The sequence below is a fragment of the Daphnia carinata genome, chromosome 9 (assembly GCF_022539665.2).
Source record: "Daphnia carinata strain CSIRO-1 chromosome 9, CSIRO_AGI_Dcar_HiC_V3, whole genome shotgun sequence".
Classification (NCBI taxonomy): Eukaryota; Metazoa; Arthropoda; class Branchiopoda; order Diplostraca; family Daphniidae; genus Daphnia; species Daphnia carinata.
This window is the reverse complement of record NC_081339.1, coordinates 4,205,592-4,222,830: the sequence shown is the minus strand read 5'-3', so window position 1 is coordinate 4,222,830 and position 17,239 is coordinate 4,205,592. Positions and strand designations below refer to the sequence as shown.

Genomic DNA, 17,239 nt, shown 5'->3' with positions numbered 1-17,239 from the left:
CTTCGCCACCACCATCACCATCTTCGCCATCGCCATCGCCGCCTTCGCCATCGCCGCCTTCGCCATCGCCATCGCCGCCTTCGCCATCGCCATCGCCGCCTTCGCCATCGCCATCGCCGCCTTCGCCATCGCCATCGCCATCGCCGCCTTCGCCATCGCCATCGCCGCCTTCGCCATCGCCATCGCCGCCTTCGCCATCGCCGTCTTCGCCATTGCCATCGCCGTCTTCGCCATCGCCTTCTTCGTCTCTGCCATCGCTATCGCCTACCTTGTCTTTGTCTTTGCCATCGACATCACCGCAATTTGCCTTCGCCATCGCCTTCACCATTCACAAAAAGTCGGTTACAATAGGGAGCGGCTCATCAAATATCCCACGGCGATGGAGGGAGTTCATCGTGGATCGTCTCCGTGGTATTGTTTTATTTTGTAGTGTATAATGTGTCTAGTATTTAAGTTAACCCGTTGGCTGCCACGCCGTTTGGTCCCATTTTTTTTGTAGATGTAGGGACTTGGGCGCTGTTCTCCTCATGGCCATGGGGGGAACAGTCGCCATTGCGCCTAATGGCTTTATGCCATTAGGCGCTAGGCAATGCACCATTAGGGACTTCTCTTTGTCGGCACGGTGAGAGATATCCTGGGGTGTGCATTCCCAGAATGGACTCTTTCACCGTGCCAGCCCGGGCTTGTCTTCGGACAAGCCCCACCTTGGTCGGGGATCCTTCCGACTCGACGTGTAGCGAGTGTAGTTTAAGCAACCTACGGGTTGCATGGCGTGGCAGCCATCGGGTTAATTTAGTTAAGTGTTTGTATGTATTTATGTATGTATTTGTATGTATATATGTGATGTAAAACAGTGGTGGAATTGAAGGGTGGAGGTGGGACAATAAAAATAATTCCAAATTTATATATTTTTCTTGTGTATTTCATTTTACTTTATAAAGCTAGTTTTAATAGTTAACACTAACCATGTATATAACTGAATCTCAAGACGTTGACAATGTTTAGTGAACATCCCTTTTCACAGTTGAAAAAAGACGTTTCCGTTTTGTCTACAAAAAACCCCAAAAGATCTTCACAATGTGACAGACTTGACTACCCAGTATGGAACATATACAAGGTTCTTCTGGAACTTCTCTTTGTTTCTTGCGTGTGGGAGAATGATTCAACAACACAACAATGGTACTGGATATCTTTTATTACAGTAACACAGAATAATAATGATATTTCTTTCTTTCCCAAAGTGATTCTGCGACCACTACAGCATCCTGTTAAATCACTAGGACCTAAAAGAACAGTAACAAAGCTAAAACGACTAAATTAAATAATACCATCACTTAGCACTACCTGATATACTCTGGATTTAAGACATCCAGGCTGTGACATCGATTGCAAAGGACTGTCTTCTTCATGTAGCACCCTTGGTCCCCAAATGGGTGTATTCGACTAACCGAGATCAAAAACGTGGTGGCTAAGCCAATCAATGCTGCTCCTTTGAATAACTTAAAATGTTTTACAGAATGCTTTTTGACACTAATAGTTGCCATAATACCTTTACGAACTTACTTCACCTTTAAGCACAGATTCAATTCACGAAATCCAGGTCTAAGCACGATGAAATCAACGGTAAAATTTCTAGAAGGAAGACGTTCATTTCATGCTTCCATCCTCAGCCCGACGCCACGCGAAATAGAACAGCTGGTAGAATAGCGTGAAAGAACAGCCGACGTGGTGGCAATGACAATGGATCGGAATTAGTCACTTCTCCACTAGATGTCTTGAAAATATGCAACATAATTTCCAACGGACGGTGCTGCAAGTTCACCAGCCTCTAGCGGCTGAAATCGAAACTATTTTTTGACATTTGATTCTCATTGTTTACTTTATTGTTACGTTGAAAGCGTGTATTTGAGTTTACTTCGTCGGAATAGCTTGTTGTTTTTACCTCCACCACTATTATTGATGTGCAAATTTTACGCTGCTTCGTTACCAACACAAAATGTAATCTGTTGGGCATAGAACAAGGTAATATTAACGTACTTTTGGAAAACCAGGTCTCATGTTGTATCATTCTGGATAAAGCCATTGTTACAAGCGTGGTAGCATTCATTTCTCAATGAAACAAAATATGCACAGTCTGTAACGGAAGATTCTTTTTATTGGAATAAACCTTCAAGAAATTCTAACAAGATGTGCTATTTGCCATCCATATTCCGCAAGAATTGGATCTCCTGTTTACTTTTTCTGGTAAGAACCTTATCTGTTCCACTATGGCCTTACTTCTGATGGCTATCAAATTAAGGGGATGGTTTTGAAACATTTACATTGATTATTATGTGTGTGGTAGTGCTTTGAAGTGGTATACAGGTCGCACCTGAAAACTGAACTTTACGAACTTTGAAAGGCCATGTTATGTTAATTTACTATAGTTTACGACTGAAACTATGCAGATCTTGTGTACCTTGTAAAGGAGAACATAGTTCATTTTTTTACTTTTCGAAATTTTAATTTTCGGTATAACTTCCTGTTTGAAATTGCTTAATAACTCACTATCTGTTGGTCTGAAGGATTATTATGTGTATGGTAGTGCTTGGAAGTGGTATACAGGTCGTACCTGAAAACTGAACTTTATGAACTTTGAAAGGCCATGTTATGTTAAGTTATATATGTTATGTTATCTTAAGCATTTTGATCATATATGAAATGGTGTAGTGGCTCCTTTCGTGCTTGTTTTTTTATTTTATTGTTGGTTGATTGATATACTAATGACACTACTTCGTTAACCGAGACTACTAGCATTATGTATCACGCTAATGGGAAGGTATACCTGGTAAATATAGATCATAGCATGAAGATATACCACATACTATTATTATAGCCTTATCATGCACGGCCATCTGATGTACAGTCAGGTTTAAAACTAAGCCCGACTTTTTCTTATTTTAGTTTACGCTGTACCGTATTAGCACGCTACGGGAAATTATGTAGTACTAATAGCTCTGAGGTAGAGCGTCTGACTACGATAATCAAAAGTCAAGAGTTCGAGTCACGTATGGATCCTCTGTGCCAGAGGAATGAGTTATGGTTCCCACTGTAGACAATATTTCTTTGTCCAAAAAATGAATTACTCTATTGTATTTATGGGTGACATTCCGAGACGGAAATATTAAATTGAGTTGGGACGCACAACAATATTATTACAAGTGCAAATAGGTTTCCTTCAAAAGACATGGAAAAATAGTTACCTAATTGACAAGACTCATGGCTCTATGGTTGAGCATCGGCGTCGCACGCCAGAATTCAAGGGTTCAATTCCCTAAAGAGTCAAAGTGAAATTAAATAAATATATATATCTCAAAATGTCAAATTAGATATACAATGTAGGTATACAATTCAACATCATTAGTGCACTAAAAGTTGTAGAATCTCCATGAAGTGAGATTAAAGTGCAGCGTTCCATAAATAATGAAATCGCATAACGACGAAATATTCTCCCATAAGGCGCAGCAAAAATTGAAAATATAACGTGTATGTGCATAAAATGACATTGCGAATTAAGCAAGGAAATGTTCACACCAGTAAACAGAGAAACTTCACGAAAGTAAAAAAGATAAGTTTCGATTTTTTTTTAAAGAATTTGTATTGACAATATTCAGCACAATTTAAACACTTGCAACTTTGAAAGGGCAAAATAGCCGATTTCAAAGTTGCTGTCAACCAAGGTAGGGGGAGACACTACCTCAGTTGACTCACCGGGGAGATTACCCGGTGCGTGGCTAAGAGAAGCCGGAAGAAGAGCGAAGGTCGCGGACAAGCTTTTACGTGAGCGATTAACCGTTAATTCGGATTTTTGGGCAGCCCCACAGCCCTCCAATGATATCATCGAACCATGGGGACCCCCACGTCCCCTTTCCGGACAGCGCACTCACAACCGTTTACTGCTGATCACAGTAGGGGCATGACCCCCTACGGGCTTATTAAAAATTTAAGGGAAACGGGGCCACAGAAAAGAAGGGAGCCCAGATATGCACTTCAATTTATATAACTTTTAATACTTTGTTTTCGGACTGCAGCAACGACTGAAGGTAATGGGCAGGAAGCATTTTCCAAAAATTCCTTCGGGCTTCCAACCGTTATCATTATGAAATTTGGTTCGACTAGATACCTCTTTTGATTCAGTATGATTCTTAACCTATTTAAAGAAAACGAAACATGAATCAATTTTTAAATGTTTGTCTATCAATATTATTCAATAAGGATCGGTGCAATCCTTCTTTACCTCTTGTTTTGGTGAACTACTGGTATTAATTGTATTCGGCTAATGGTTTGACAGACAGTGCTTGCTTGGATGGTAAGTTGACGGGCAGCGAAGAAACTAATGATTAAGCGACTTCCATTTTCTAATACCTATGCAAATAACACAATAAATGACATTTTAATTAGTTGTAATCATGAATGAAAAAAATGTAAAATTTTAGATGACTTAATCAACGAATATCACGAAGGGTTTGTTGAGTATCTTAGATGCAATTGGACCTTTTAGTAGTCGCAATCACCGGCGTGTTCACTAAAAATTACTTTTACTTCAACTTACCCAGTTCATACCGACCCATTCGAACCAAGTCAGTACGAAAGCATCAAGGTTTCAAAATTACACAGCGTTGATTAATTGGATTACCGTTTTGCCGGAGCCCATGACAGCACAAGCAATTCAATCTCTTTTGGCAAGAACAACTGCAACTGAAGCTTTCTAAACAGGTGATGGTTTTATGTAGCCAGAATTCTTAATGTTTTGAAGCAGACGTTGGCGCAGTCCGGTTTCTGCAAATGATGATGCGTATTGAGGTACATCTTTTCCTGTAACCTAAAGCAAACCCAATATATATTTTTTTAGATCATAAAATACAGTTTCGAGAAATGGCTTACCTGGAGTACGACTTTATCAAAATTGTTAAAGCGCTCCCCACAAACGATGACCTTAAACAGTTTTATACTATTGTGTATACTATTGCCCACCTTCACATAGAATACCCACAACTCTTCAGTTGTGATGGATAGAATGGAACAGATGGATCTGAATATCATCAGAAAAGGGTAATACTTGGTTTTTGAGTGAACACAGTGACTTTGTTTTAGCTGACCAATGTTCTCCGATTGTAGACCAGCTGAAATTGTTAAATTACCTAAATAGAAAACTGAAAACCAGCATCTCATAAATTTAACACCATGTAGATTCCGATACCACTTACCATTTCTCTTTAATACTTAACAGAGAGGTGGGAGAAAAGATTGTATTCACTTATCGACAGCTCCAGTGAAACGAATTGATTTTGAAAACGAAATTACGAACAGAGGTTGAAAGTGGCCCGAGGTTTCACATAAACTTTTGCATTAACAGAGAGGTCAGCTGTGACCGACAGTATAGGCTACCTGGTCACCCTTCACGCCAAGGAAAGGGAAAACTGTAAACTCTAGAACTATCCTAGCAGTAGCCTTGAGTTACATTACAAATGAAAACAAAAAATGCTTACCCTGCAGGCAAAAACAGCATACCAATGTGGGTTTTTTTTCTGGCTTATTAAAATAATTTCCATTTAGAAATGCGCCTGCAATTTTTCAAACAACGTGAATTATGGAGTACAAAAGTGAAAATGGAGTCCAATGAGCATTAAGCTAATGGATGGATGTTGCCAAATTGGCCGTAATTTTATCAAAATTGACAAGTAACTTCTCACTGTTTAGCATCCATCCCTCAATCCATCAACAGGGATGGATGATCTATCCCTGTTTGCAATTGAAACCTAGTTTAAAGGAGAAAAACAATGGCCACCAATCAAAACAGATAAAATGAAGTTGAACAATAATATTAACCACTTTGGAAATGCCTAATGTAAATCCCTTAATGTAACTTTACGAAAAAAATAGAATAGGCCTGTAACAAATACAAAAATGTTCAAGAATAAATAATAAATAATAATAAATAAATTAAAAAAAAAAAAAAAAAAACCCGAAAAGAAATGCCAGCGGCCAAATTGCTGGGTTTCACAACACACCAAGAGGCCATTACATATCTGGAAGGACGTTTCCTCACGCAGTCACGTATCCCTCTAGTCAAGGAAAAGGGAAATCTGCTAATAGGTGTCAAAATAGCCTTGAGTTATAAAGACGAAGACAACGCCACATGCACTAAAGAGAGAAAGAAAACGAAAAAATCAATTACCATAGGCTGATTACTTTCAACCAAACTAATTTTCCAGTTGGAACAATACCAAAACTTTCCTCTTCCGAAAAACGATCCGCTTTCATTCATACGTGAAATGGAGAGACGAGCGGTTATTTCACTCTCTCTCTCTCTCTCTCTCTCTCTCTCTTTTCGAAAATAGCAGTGTATTAGTCAACACGAAAAAAACAAGAATTTTTTAAAGAAATTAGCGAGTAAATATAAAAACAACGATCGGCTATTTGGCGGTTTGCATAATCTGATTGCAAATGTAAGCTGTTTCGTCCAACAGCATGTCGAGTATGGCATCGGCTGTTTGGTGTTTGACTTGTACTTCTTCGCTCGAGAAATCCGTCCACAATTTTTCTTCCACTTGCAGTTCGCGTACGAGAATCTCGTCCACTCGATCGCGCTTCTTTTGCGACCATCGAGCCAGTTGATTTTCGCGCAGCAAACGCGGCTGGTAGTTCATTTGAACCAGGACGGCGCTTTCGACGGCCTCTACGAGCTCGGTGCGCGACCGGATCGGTCTGCCGCCCATAAATTTCTCATTCAACATAAACGTGGCTCGTTTTCTCAACTCGGTCAAGTGGAGACGTGACAAGTCGGCCAGGAGGGACAAAAATGCCCGGCAATTCACTTGGCATTCGGCGGGCTGATCGGCTTGCAACGGATGATCGGACGTGAGCAATTCATCGGGGATGTTCACATCTGGCTCTGTATCGTGATCGAGCAGGTATTCGGTGAAACGTCGGCAATATCGGGCTACGTCTTCCTTGGATTTCGGAATGATCTGCTTATTTTCAGCCACGGCTGGAGAGCGTATCTTCTGCCAACTGAGCGCCTGGCCCGGCGGGGTGTAAGGGGGCGGCGGTTTGTTGGGTATCTCCCGCAGGTAGAGAACAGATCCGGCGCTCAATCGCTGAATTTCCTGCTCGATCCGTTTCTGTTCACGTTCCAACGCCTCGGCCTCTTGAATCACTTTGTCCCGATTCTCGTCCGGAACGGAATCGGACGCAACGGGTTGCAAGTCATCGTCGATCCATTCGTTCTCGATGCGCAATTCATTTAACTTTGATTCAAGAGCGTCACGCCCTTCAGCGCTGGAAACATCGCAAGGCGGGCCACCAGATGGGCTTCCGGCCGGATGAGCCACAGGCGAGTGAATGTCGTCCGGACTGAAAATGTCGAACGTCGTCGTCAGGTAGAGCTGCGAACGGTTTCCTTTCGGTGCATCCGTACCGGTGGACAGTAGGGCACTGACTCTTTGCAACACATCCGCCGAAGATTTGCTAGACGCCGGAACATCCGCTTGCTTCTTCTTCTTTTTCAAGACACAACAGTGAGTGACGGCGATAGTGTCTTCAGTCAGCTGATCTAAAATGAATTTCGAAATGTCTTCGGCCAATTCTTCCTTCACTTGTACGTCGCTCTTGATGATCATCGTTTGATTGAAAACATCCGCACGTGCGTAGTCGGACGTCTCGGCCTGATTTTCCAGCGTAGCCGATGGATCGTTCGACATTTCCGAAACGGATTTTTCAGATGCGGCTGACTCGATAACGGGCAAAACGGCCACGTCTTTATCATCGACCAATTCCGGTTCTTTGATGGACTCATGATCGCTCAGCTGTCCAATCGATTCATCCGCTTCAGTGTGAACTTGCGTGCTGATGGAAGACGTCGCCGAGGAATGTTCTTCTTTCTGTTCCACCAGCGCCGCAATTTGTCCGTCCGCTTCCAACGACTTGGCCGATTCGGATTCCGATCGGGCCGACGTGGGAGATTTGGCCTCATCGGCTCGTATGAGGGCTCGCGGCTGACGGATGACAGGTCGGACGGCCACGACGGCGTTCGCGGTTGCACCCGTTTCGGCATCCGTGTCCAACTGTGTGCGAAGGTCGGTGATACAACGGTCGTAAACCTGACGGGCAAAAACACACACACACAAAAAAAAAAAAAAAAAAAAAAAAAAAAAAAAGGCCGAACAATTTTCCACGCGTCACGGGGCCACGTCAGTTGAACAAAAATGAGGATGGATTAGATCAGCATAAATTTTTTTGAAAAAACAAAAAGTCTACCGTGTTTTTTTTTGTTTTTTTTTTTTTTTGCCTCAATCTGTTTGATCAAGGCGCTTTCCTGGGCCTTCAGTTTCTCTTTGCTCAGTCGCCGATGTTCGATTTTCAAACGCTGGGCTTCCGCCTGGCGCCGCTGGAGTTGATCCGTCAAGGCCAATAGGCGACTCTCGACATCGCTCACATCGGACGCAGTTTCTGTAATTATAAACGTCCGTCGTTATCTAACAGTCAATCAAGGCGGAGGGGAGGCTAACACTATGATTCATAAGCCACGCCCTCCAAAAGGAAGGAAAAACATTGAATCGATTTTTCAAAAGACATTACCATTCTGGGATAGATTGATGGAATCGTCCGAGCCGCTTGAATGACGACGACGAAATTTGGACCGAAAACGGATGTTTTCCGTCGTCGTTCTGGGCGATAAAGGCGCTCGCAAGCGCAGGCTGGACAAGGCCGACGCAGCGTCGTGACCTTCCAATTCAGATCGGCTAAGTTGGTGGCTAACCTCGGCATCATCGTCGGCCGCTTCGTCATTGCTAGAAAGTTGCTGCCATTATGAACGGCCAGTGATGGATGACGTCCGGGTCAAAAACGTTATAATCAAATTAGGAATTTTCAGTCCAGCATTGAAAAAATAGAATTAAAACAAAAAAAAACAAACAAAAAAACAAACTAACCTGAACCTGAACGGCTTCGCTGAGCACCTGGTGCAAAGTGGAGGTGGATGACGAATCAGCCGGTGGAGCCATGCTGGACGCTTCACGAACGACGGAAGCCGAAGTGTCACCGACAGTCGAATTAGACATGGCGCTCACGTCCGTCTCCCACGAACTGCTGTCGTAGTGCTGATAATCGCACGATCCTTTGCTCCTCTGTTCTTCCTTCTTGTGCTGACGTCGAAGGGCTTCGATGCGCGACCTCTCCTCTTGCAATTTCAACAACAATCCGCGCTGTTTTTTCTTGATGCTGGCAGCTTTGTCCCGCTCTCCCTGGGCGCGCAGGATCCGCTTTTGCATTTGCAACAGCTCCAACTCGGCCAGCGTCTTTTCCACTTGCGCTTTCTCTCGCAATTTCAGCAGCAATCTCTGCTGTTTCGCCTCCTCTTGCATTAAAATATCCACAGCTTTGGGCGGAAGGACCGAAGCGTCCGACAGGGCCGATGAATCCTGCCCGCCGCGCTCCGAATCCCAACCGCAGTCCAAGGAACGTTTGGGCGAATGTTGGCCAGCCGATTTCGCCTGCGTCTGCGATTGGCTGGGAATTTCAGTCGGGACGGAAGGCTCGTCGAAATCCGAGGTGTACGTCTGCCGGCCGGAATCCAGAGTTTTCCGACCCTGGACGCGGTCCACTTCCATGGCGGCCTGACTTCCTTGGAGGAAAGCAGTTGAATGGCCGCCTTTGACTTCCTGCGCGATGGATCGCAACGCGTCCGTCTGGGCTTCGAGAAATGAGCGCGTTTTCGAATCGATTTGAATGCGAAAGCGTTTCGACGATTCCTTGGCGGCCGTGTCCTCCAAACGATCCACCTGCTGGATCGAGCGATAGAGACTCTCATCGCGCTGGATCTCGGCGCGGAGTCGGGACAGTAGGTCGTCCGATTTTTTCATCCGCACTTGCACCGACGTTGCGGGCGGCGGCAAGGTGCTCGCCGTGTTGTCATCGACGACGTTATCCGATCCGACGGAACGATCGCGTTCGGATCGATCGGAAGACGAAGTCGATTGTTTCTTCGGCTCCGTGCGGATGACGCTCGTTTCGCTGTCCGAAATGAGCGTCAGCGGAGAAACGGCCCGCGGAATGGGACTCAGTTTCGTCGAAAACATGGATCGATCATTGGCTTCATCGGCCGCCTGATGCGCAGCCAATCCGCTTTCCGTGATGCAGGTCGAATCCAGCGGCACGGCCAGCGAACAGGTGGCCTCAAACGACGTGTATTGCGGGGTCAGCGTCAGGTAGGTGGTGTCCAATTCCAATGGAATGAGGCTCGCGTCCGTCACGTCCCTCGATTGCGGATGTTGTTGTTGGTGGCCGGAATGACGTTCAGTTGGATGGGTGGTCGCTCCTCTCGAACCAGCATCACGGCTGCCGGTTCGAGAAGCTGACCCGTTTTTTGGCATTTGAATTTCATTTTTGGACGAGGAGTAGATTGACGACGACGATGACGAGGCTCGATCGGGCGGGACTGGCGGGGCGGGCGGGACGAGCTGGCCGTTTGCGGTTTGAGTGACCGCATCCGGCACAGAAATGTCAGAGACGGAGAGTCGTGACTGAAAGTCCGAGTCGGACGAGTTATTGTCGGCTGCTCGGCGCGGAATTCGGTTCATGGTCGCTTTGAGCTCGTCGCTGAGGGCTGACAGAATGGTGTAGGGCGCGGCCGGAACGGGGAAAGCATCGGCTCCGTCGGGCATGAGCGATCGTGAGGCCATTCGCTTCCAGCTGTTGGAGCGCTCCGTCAACGGGTTCGGATCCATCTGCAGGATTTCATTAAAGTCTCGAAAGTAGGTCTGCGGTTGCTGTTGTTGTTGTTCTTCATCTTGTCGACCGCCTGCCGTCCGCCGCTCTGCAACGCCTCTCGTTTGGCCGGCCGCTTCCGGATGCCGAGAAAGTTGTTGCTGGAAAAGAGAGCTCAGCTCGGTCGCCTCGTGCGTCGTCACGTATCTGGAACGTTTATCGCGATGTTTCGGCTCGCCTTTCGATTGTGACGCAACTTCCGTCTGACCGGGCCTGACCGTCGCTGATCCATCGCGCGATCGACCGGGCCTGCCGTCCAGACGCAGGAATGCGGCCAAGTGATCAGGAAGCGGGTGGTACTCAGTCGAAACCGTCGTGTCCAGCTGGAATTGTTCTAATTTTAAAGAAGAGATGCGCGTCGGCGGCGTTGGCTGGGCCAGTCGGGTCGTTCCGTCCGTCTCCGTTCGACGCAACGGATGTGACGTCACCGGTGTAGCAGCTACCGGAGGCCGGGTTAACTTTGTAGCTAATTGCACGGGTTGCGATGGACGATGAGAGGCAAACGGACCAACGTCCCTGGGCCGTTCCACTGCCGGGGTCGAAAGCAAATGAACGGACGCCGTTTGAACTGCCTGGAATGTGGGAGCCTCCAACAGATTGCCGATGTACAATTCCAAATCTTCGATCTTCTGGATCAAATTGGTCACGGGCTTTGGTTTGGTCTCGACGGCCGTCACGGCCGGACACTCGCGTGCAAGGTATGGCGATCTGGCAGACGATTGCGGACCGCTGGATGCGCTGGCGAGTCTCTCGTTGGTAGATTGCGACGGTGTAGCTCGTTGCGCCATCCGGCCGTCACCCGGGACAGGGCCGCCGCCCGTCGCCTTGGCAACAGCGTCAAGCCAATCGGCGCTCGAGTCATCGAATTGGCTGCGGGCCGATATTTGAGTTGCCTCATCGATCGTTTGCCGCGCGGCCATCGGTTCCGTCTGGATGCCTTTGTCGCCCCTGCTGCTGCTGCTGCTGCTGCGGCTGGCCGAGTCCGGTTTCTTCTTTTCCTCTTCTCTTGGCCGCAGGCTAGTCTTGCAGACGGATTTCGTTTTCTCGGCAGGGACCTGTTTCCTCGCCGTCGGTTCGGCTCGTTTCACCTCTTTTCGTTTTGTCTGCATGACGACGGGTTTGTCCGGCAGACCCATGTCCGACCGTTTCATCGGGCTGATGCGGCTGTGGTGACAGACGGGACCCGATGCTTTGCGGCCCATCTTCTCCTTGCGCTCTTTCCTTTGCCTCTGCATGTACTGACGGATCTCGTCCCGATCGTAGTGGCGGACCCGCTCCGCCCGTTTCAAGTCGCCCGCCTCGTCCGCTCCATTCGTTAATTCCTCTTCTTCTGGCACGGATTGATGGTCGTCTAATTGCTCGTCGTTGATGGCCATTTGATCGGCTGACTCATCTACCAATGCGGCGGATGTTGGCCAACCGAATTCTTCATCGATTTTATCTGTGAAAAACAAGTCGAGTATTTTTTTTTATTTTTTTTTATTATTTAAATAGAAAAAAAAAAAATAAATAATAATTGATAAATAGATAGTCCCAAAATTGGGTAAAAGATAAAGTTTGAGAAAGTTGCGCCAAAAGGAATGACCGCAAATGTTATTTAATTTTTTCTAGAAATATATTATATATAAAAAAAAAAAAAAAAAAAATGTTTGTTGCCGTCATTTCACATTTGATAAAATACCTGGCGGAACCGGTTGAAACGAGTCGTCCACTTCCGCTCCATCAACCCATTCCGGACCAAGATTATCTATACACACTCAAGTAGTACATTGTAGTACAGAGAAATGAAAACCAAAATAATATTAAAAAAAAAAAAAAAAAAAAAAAAAAAATAATCATGAAATAGTACATAAAACATTCTCTTTTTGTTTTTAGGTTACGAAATAATAACACAGAAAATATTTCAAAAAAAAAAAAGGTTGCGATTATTTCGGTTTAAGTACGTAATACTTTCGCCATTTGAAAACAAACAAACAAGCAAACAAAAAGACAAAGCTTTATCATACCGGATAAGTCTGTCGCGTTGAGAGGCATCGATGCATGGCCACTGTTTTCACCATCGGCGGTAAGGCTGGCCTCTTCGTCATCTCGGCCGTCGTCAACGGCGTGTCCGCGACCACCTGCGTTACCGCCTACATCCAAACGTCCATCAACGAGGGCATCAGCGCGGCGGGGCAGCAACACCAAAAAGACCAGAAAAGAAGAAGAGAAATTTCGGGAAAACTCGTAACCATTAAAAATGTTTTGAAAAGGATAAGGATAAAAAAAAAAAAAAGAAAATGAATCAACAATGGGAAACACACACACACACACACAAAAAATGATAATAATGAATAAATATGTTTTCCATTCACCCTGGAACCCCAAGACGGGATTTTGCGGATTCAATTTTTTTTTTTTTGTCCCGACCATTTACGTATTATCGCTCGATTAGGTCCGGTTTTTTTTTTTTTTTTTTTTAATTTACTGGTCATTGTCGGCGAAATAAAATGCGATAAATCAAAAACTAAATAAAAACTACTCGTGTCCATCTTTGTTGTATATATAAAAAAAAAAAAAAAAAAAAATTCAGCGAAGACAGGCGGCGCTATAGAAGAAAATATCAAAACGCTCACGCATCCAAAACCCATTCCCACGGATGGTTTGGCCCCGAAGAAAGTCTCTTTCACCACACACACACACACACAGACAGACAGACAGGCAGAGACTTCGTCATTGACTTGTGTACACATACAATTGATAATGCATATGTATGCGTGCTCAATTTTCGGTTTCGTTGTGTGTGCAAAAGCCGTTGATAAATCAATCGAGAGCAGACGACAGAAAAGAAAATCGGAGAGCTCTACAAATGCTGGAACAGATGTTTGTCGATAACAATCATTGGTAAAGCAGCAACAAAAACAAAACCGGCTTCTATACACGAGCTGCGTTTCTTAATTGGTGACAGGTAACCAGACGACGGGATTCGCCGCCATCAACAACAAATCAATGAACTTGATTTTTTATTTTATTTTAAATGCACTTCTTTCTCTCTTTTTGAAAATTCCCTTTTTTTTTTTTTTTTTCCTTCTCCCCCCCACCCCCCACTTTTGAGTAGGGTAGGTTTGTTTTTGACGTCATCCCTAACCGGAATTTCAAAGAAAAAAAAAAAAAAAAAATCAGGGAGGAAGGAATAACAAATACATGCAACGATGGGAAATATTCCGACTGTATACTGATGCAGCGCTTTTATTCACAAAAAAAAAAAAAAAAAAAAAAAAAAAAGGAGCTGGACGTGGGACTCCATCATCCGGTGAGATGTTGATCGATCGGGGCGGAAGCGAACCTCCGACAAGATTTTCTATCGTGTGATTCTCTCTTTTTTCTTATGCTTCTTTTTTTTTTTTTTTTTTTTATGTATTTATTTCTCTATGCCACAGTGTTACAACGCGTGTTGCTCAAACTCTCACCTGCGGTTGGATCTTGTTGTCGCTGCTCGATGCGTTGGTCGTGACTGCTGCCGGTGGCCGATCCGCCTCGCGTGATTTCACCTGCTAATCGAAACACAAATGCGTCTGCGGGGAGTTCAGTACATATCGGTACGTGCGTAGCCTACACTAGAGGGACTTGTTTTTTGTTTTGTTTTTTTCAAATGAAAAAGGTGAAGCAAAAACGCGTTGCAACAGACGCACAAAAAAACAAAAATGGAATAGAGTGGAAGTCCCCCTTTCTATATCCTTTCACTCTCTACCGACTCGCCCCCACACCCCTTCATTCCGCAATAGGAAAGAGAGAGAACAATAAAAATGTCCGTGATCCATCATCCATCACACGTACAAACGGAATCGAATAGGAAAAAAAAGGAGGTCGAATTCGACTGTGTGATCTTTTTGGTCAATGAACCATAAGAACAAACAGATAGATCGCCAACTCGTTTTTTTTTTTTTTTTTTTTTTTCTTTCTTCTTCTACCATTTTTAGCGAGTCGGTCCCGATTGTGAGTCAGTCCCTTTACCCGACTTGGGTTGTTTGCGCCTTCAAAAAAAAAAGAAAAAAAGAAAAGCCCACATAGAGAGCGTGCGGGTTATAGAGGATGTTTCATCAAATCATCATCATTTCATGAAGAAAAAAAAAAAAAAAAAAAAGGAGAAAGCAATTCCCCCCTCTGTGTGTTATCCATCCGCAGTACGTCTTCCACAACTTGAGGTTGGTTAACAGGCGATGGTCGGCACAAGTGAAAACGGGCAAACCGTCCGTTCATTATCTCTCTCTCTCTCTCTCTTTAGGGTGGAGGTTTTTTTTCTTTTTATTATTTATCCTTAACTAATTTGTTCATTTATGATCACCACCGGGAAATGGGGGGACCACAAATGATTTTTTTTTTTTTTTCGGTTACCTGATACGTTCGGTTCTGGGAGAGCCGCTCTGTTGGTGGCGTAGATGCGTTTAAAACCGCTCCCTCCTCTGGCCGTCAGCTGTTGGCTGCCACCTGTTTCACGTTAAAGGAAAAAAAAAAGTGACAATCGTGAGTCGAGCAAAACAAACAAATAGAAAACGGTAGAGCGTGAATGCGCCCGTCAAACTAGCTTACAGATAAATAGCATCACATGCTCCGTTTTTTTTTTTTTTTTTTTTTGAATGCCTAATTAACACGGAACCAATCCACGCCAACGACTTGATCACGGACGAGGAAAAACATAAATGACGTGCAGGAAAAGATGAATATAAATCATAGAAAGAAGAAGAAAAAGGGGGTCTTTCACGTAGACCTACATTGATGGAATACTCGTTTGTGTGTTTCTCTATTTTTTTTTTCCCCTTTTAATTGGGAGAACGGGACGAATGAGATCAGAACAAAAAAAACAGGAACGACGAGTGAGAGTGTCTCTTTAAAGGAAACGTTCCAACTGAGGGCAGGAAAATATCGAATCCAACGGACCTTCTCGAACAACAACAAAAAAAAAAATCCCTAACTTTGCCCGAAAACAAGTGAAAGAGACCGACCACAATAACCAACAAAAAAAAAAAAAAAAGGGAAACTCGAAAGAATAAAAAAAAATAAAACATGTGTGTGTGTGTACACTATGCGTGATCGATTGCGACAGATGGATGACGTTAGCCTCTTGTCGTGTACGTCTTCCTTTTCCTATAATGCGTATACGCACCAATGAGGAGGAGCACATTTATAAATAAATAAACAAAACAAAAAAAAATTTTTTTTTTTTTTTTTTTTTTAGATACAGTCGCCCTAGTGCGCTCTCTCTTTTTTCCCTGTACGTTACTCTCCGCGTGCAAGAATAAAAACTCCTCACATTTTTTTTTTTCTTTTACTTTCGTGTTTTATGATTATTGTTTACATACACACACACGGACTTTTTTTTTTTTTTTTTTTTTTTTGAAAGGTAGGTAAAAAAAAAAAAAAATCTACGTGAGAGATAGAGAGAGGGTTAAGAATACCTGGTTGATCGTCGGTGGCAATTTTCGGTTGTTGTCCATCGTGACGGAACGCTGGCCGCTCGTTTTCTTCAACCAACTATGAAAATGTATAATGTCAATGATATAGAATTTTTTTTTTTTTTTTTTTAGAAAAAGAAACCCATTTTTCAGAACGAACGTTCTTTTCTCCTTGTGTGATTTAAACGAATCATTTCAAATATATATGCAACGGTGCGCGCACAACCCGCGATTCACGCGAGCGTGACTTGGGAGCGCAACAACAGCTGCGCTAAGTAACTAGCCACCGATCATCAATACGAAAAGGACTTTCCCCAACAAACAGGAGAAAATGCTAAACTACGTTCAAAATTTTTCAACTGTCCTTTAAAAAAAAAATTGTTTCTTTTTCAAGGTCTACAAGAACCTTAACCCACAAAAAAACAAAACAAAAATAAACGAAACGTATCGAAAAAAAATGTTATGAATTAAAATCGTTTACCTTTAACGACGATTGTTGTTGTTGTTGGCGGTGTGAGGGTCGCCTCATGTCCGGCCAGAACGAAGGTCCGCCAAACTGCGAGGAGGCCACGGGCGCTGGTGTAAAATGAGTGGCGCACGATGTCCACGGTCTTGCAACATCGTCGGCCGCTGCTGCGCCGCCGCCCGCGTTTAAACAATGCGAAACGATCGTGTCACGAACGACTCGACGACGACCCTCTTCTTCAACTCTCGAACTCGCCGTGTCTGTTCACAAAGAGGACAAAAAAAAAAAAAAAAAAAAAAAAAAAAAAAGAGAAACGGAGATGAATTTTTGTTGTTTTGCGCGCGGGAGAGATGAAAGAAACGAAGATTCATAACTCCCGCCAAGGTTAGAACACCCTTGAACGCGTGATAATGAGGGGCTCACATAGACGTTAGGGAAAAATAACCATAAAATAAATATTTTCGTAGAGGAAAAAGAAAAAGAAATTAGAAGCACAAACAGAAAATTGAGGAGGAAAGAAAAAAAAAATGAAAAT

At 44.0% G+C, this 17,239-nt stretch overlaps 1 protein-coding gene and 1 long non-coding RNA gene across 2 annotated transcripts in view; both read right to left on the bottom strand.

Moving 5' to 3' along the window:
- Positions 1–1,177: 1,177 nt before the first annotated feature.
- On the bottom strand, positions 1,178–1,677 carry LOC130688918 (uncharacterized). The gene is made up of 3 exons (XR_009000574.2): positions 1,550–1,677; positions 1,345–1,489; positions 1,178–1,283 (listed from the first exon to the last, which is right to left on the bottom strand). It is a non-coding gene; the product is annotated as an uncharacterized LOC130688918 (long non-coding RNA).
- Positions 1,678–6,393: 4,716 nt separating this feature from the next.
- Positions 6,394–17,239, bottom strand: part of LOC130688904 (uncharacterized) — a 32,837-nt gene continuing 21,991 nt past the window's right edge. Inside the window, exons 4-13 of the mRNA XM_059497037.1 lie at positions 16,720–16,964; positions 16,242–16,317; positions 15,181–15,273; positions 14,256–14,336; positions 12,813–12,938; positions 12,488–12,553; positions 8,973–12,247; positions 8,620–8,842; positions 8,330–8,490; positions 6,394–8,141 (exon numbers count right to left, since the gene is read on the bottom strand). Coding sequence (XP_059353020.1) covers positions 6,456–8,141; positions 8,330–8,490; positions 8,620–8,842; positions 8,973–12,247; positions 12,488–12,553; positions 12,813–12,938; positions 14,256–14,336; positions 15,181–15,273; positions 16,242–16,317; positions 16,720–16,964 — 6,032 coding nt within the window. The 3' untranslated portion in view covers positions 6,394–6,455. The remainder of the gene's footprint in view (positions 8,142–8,329; positions 8,491–8,619; positions 8,843–8,972; positions 12,248–12,487; positions 12,554–12,812; positions 12,939–14,255; positions 14,337–15,180; positions 15,274–16,241; positions 16,318–16,719; positions 16,965–17,239) is intronic.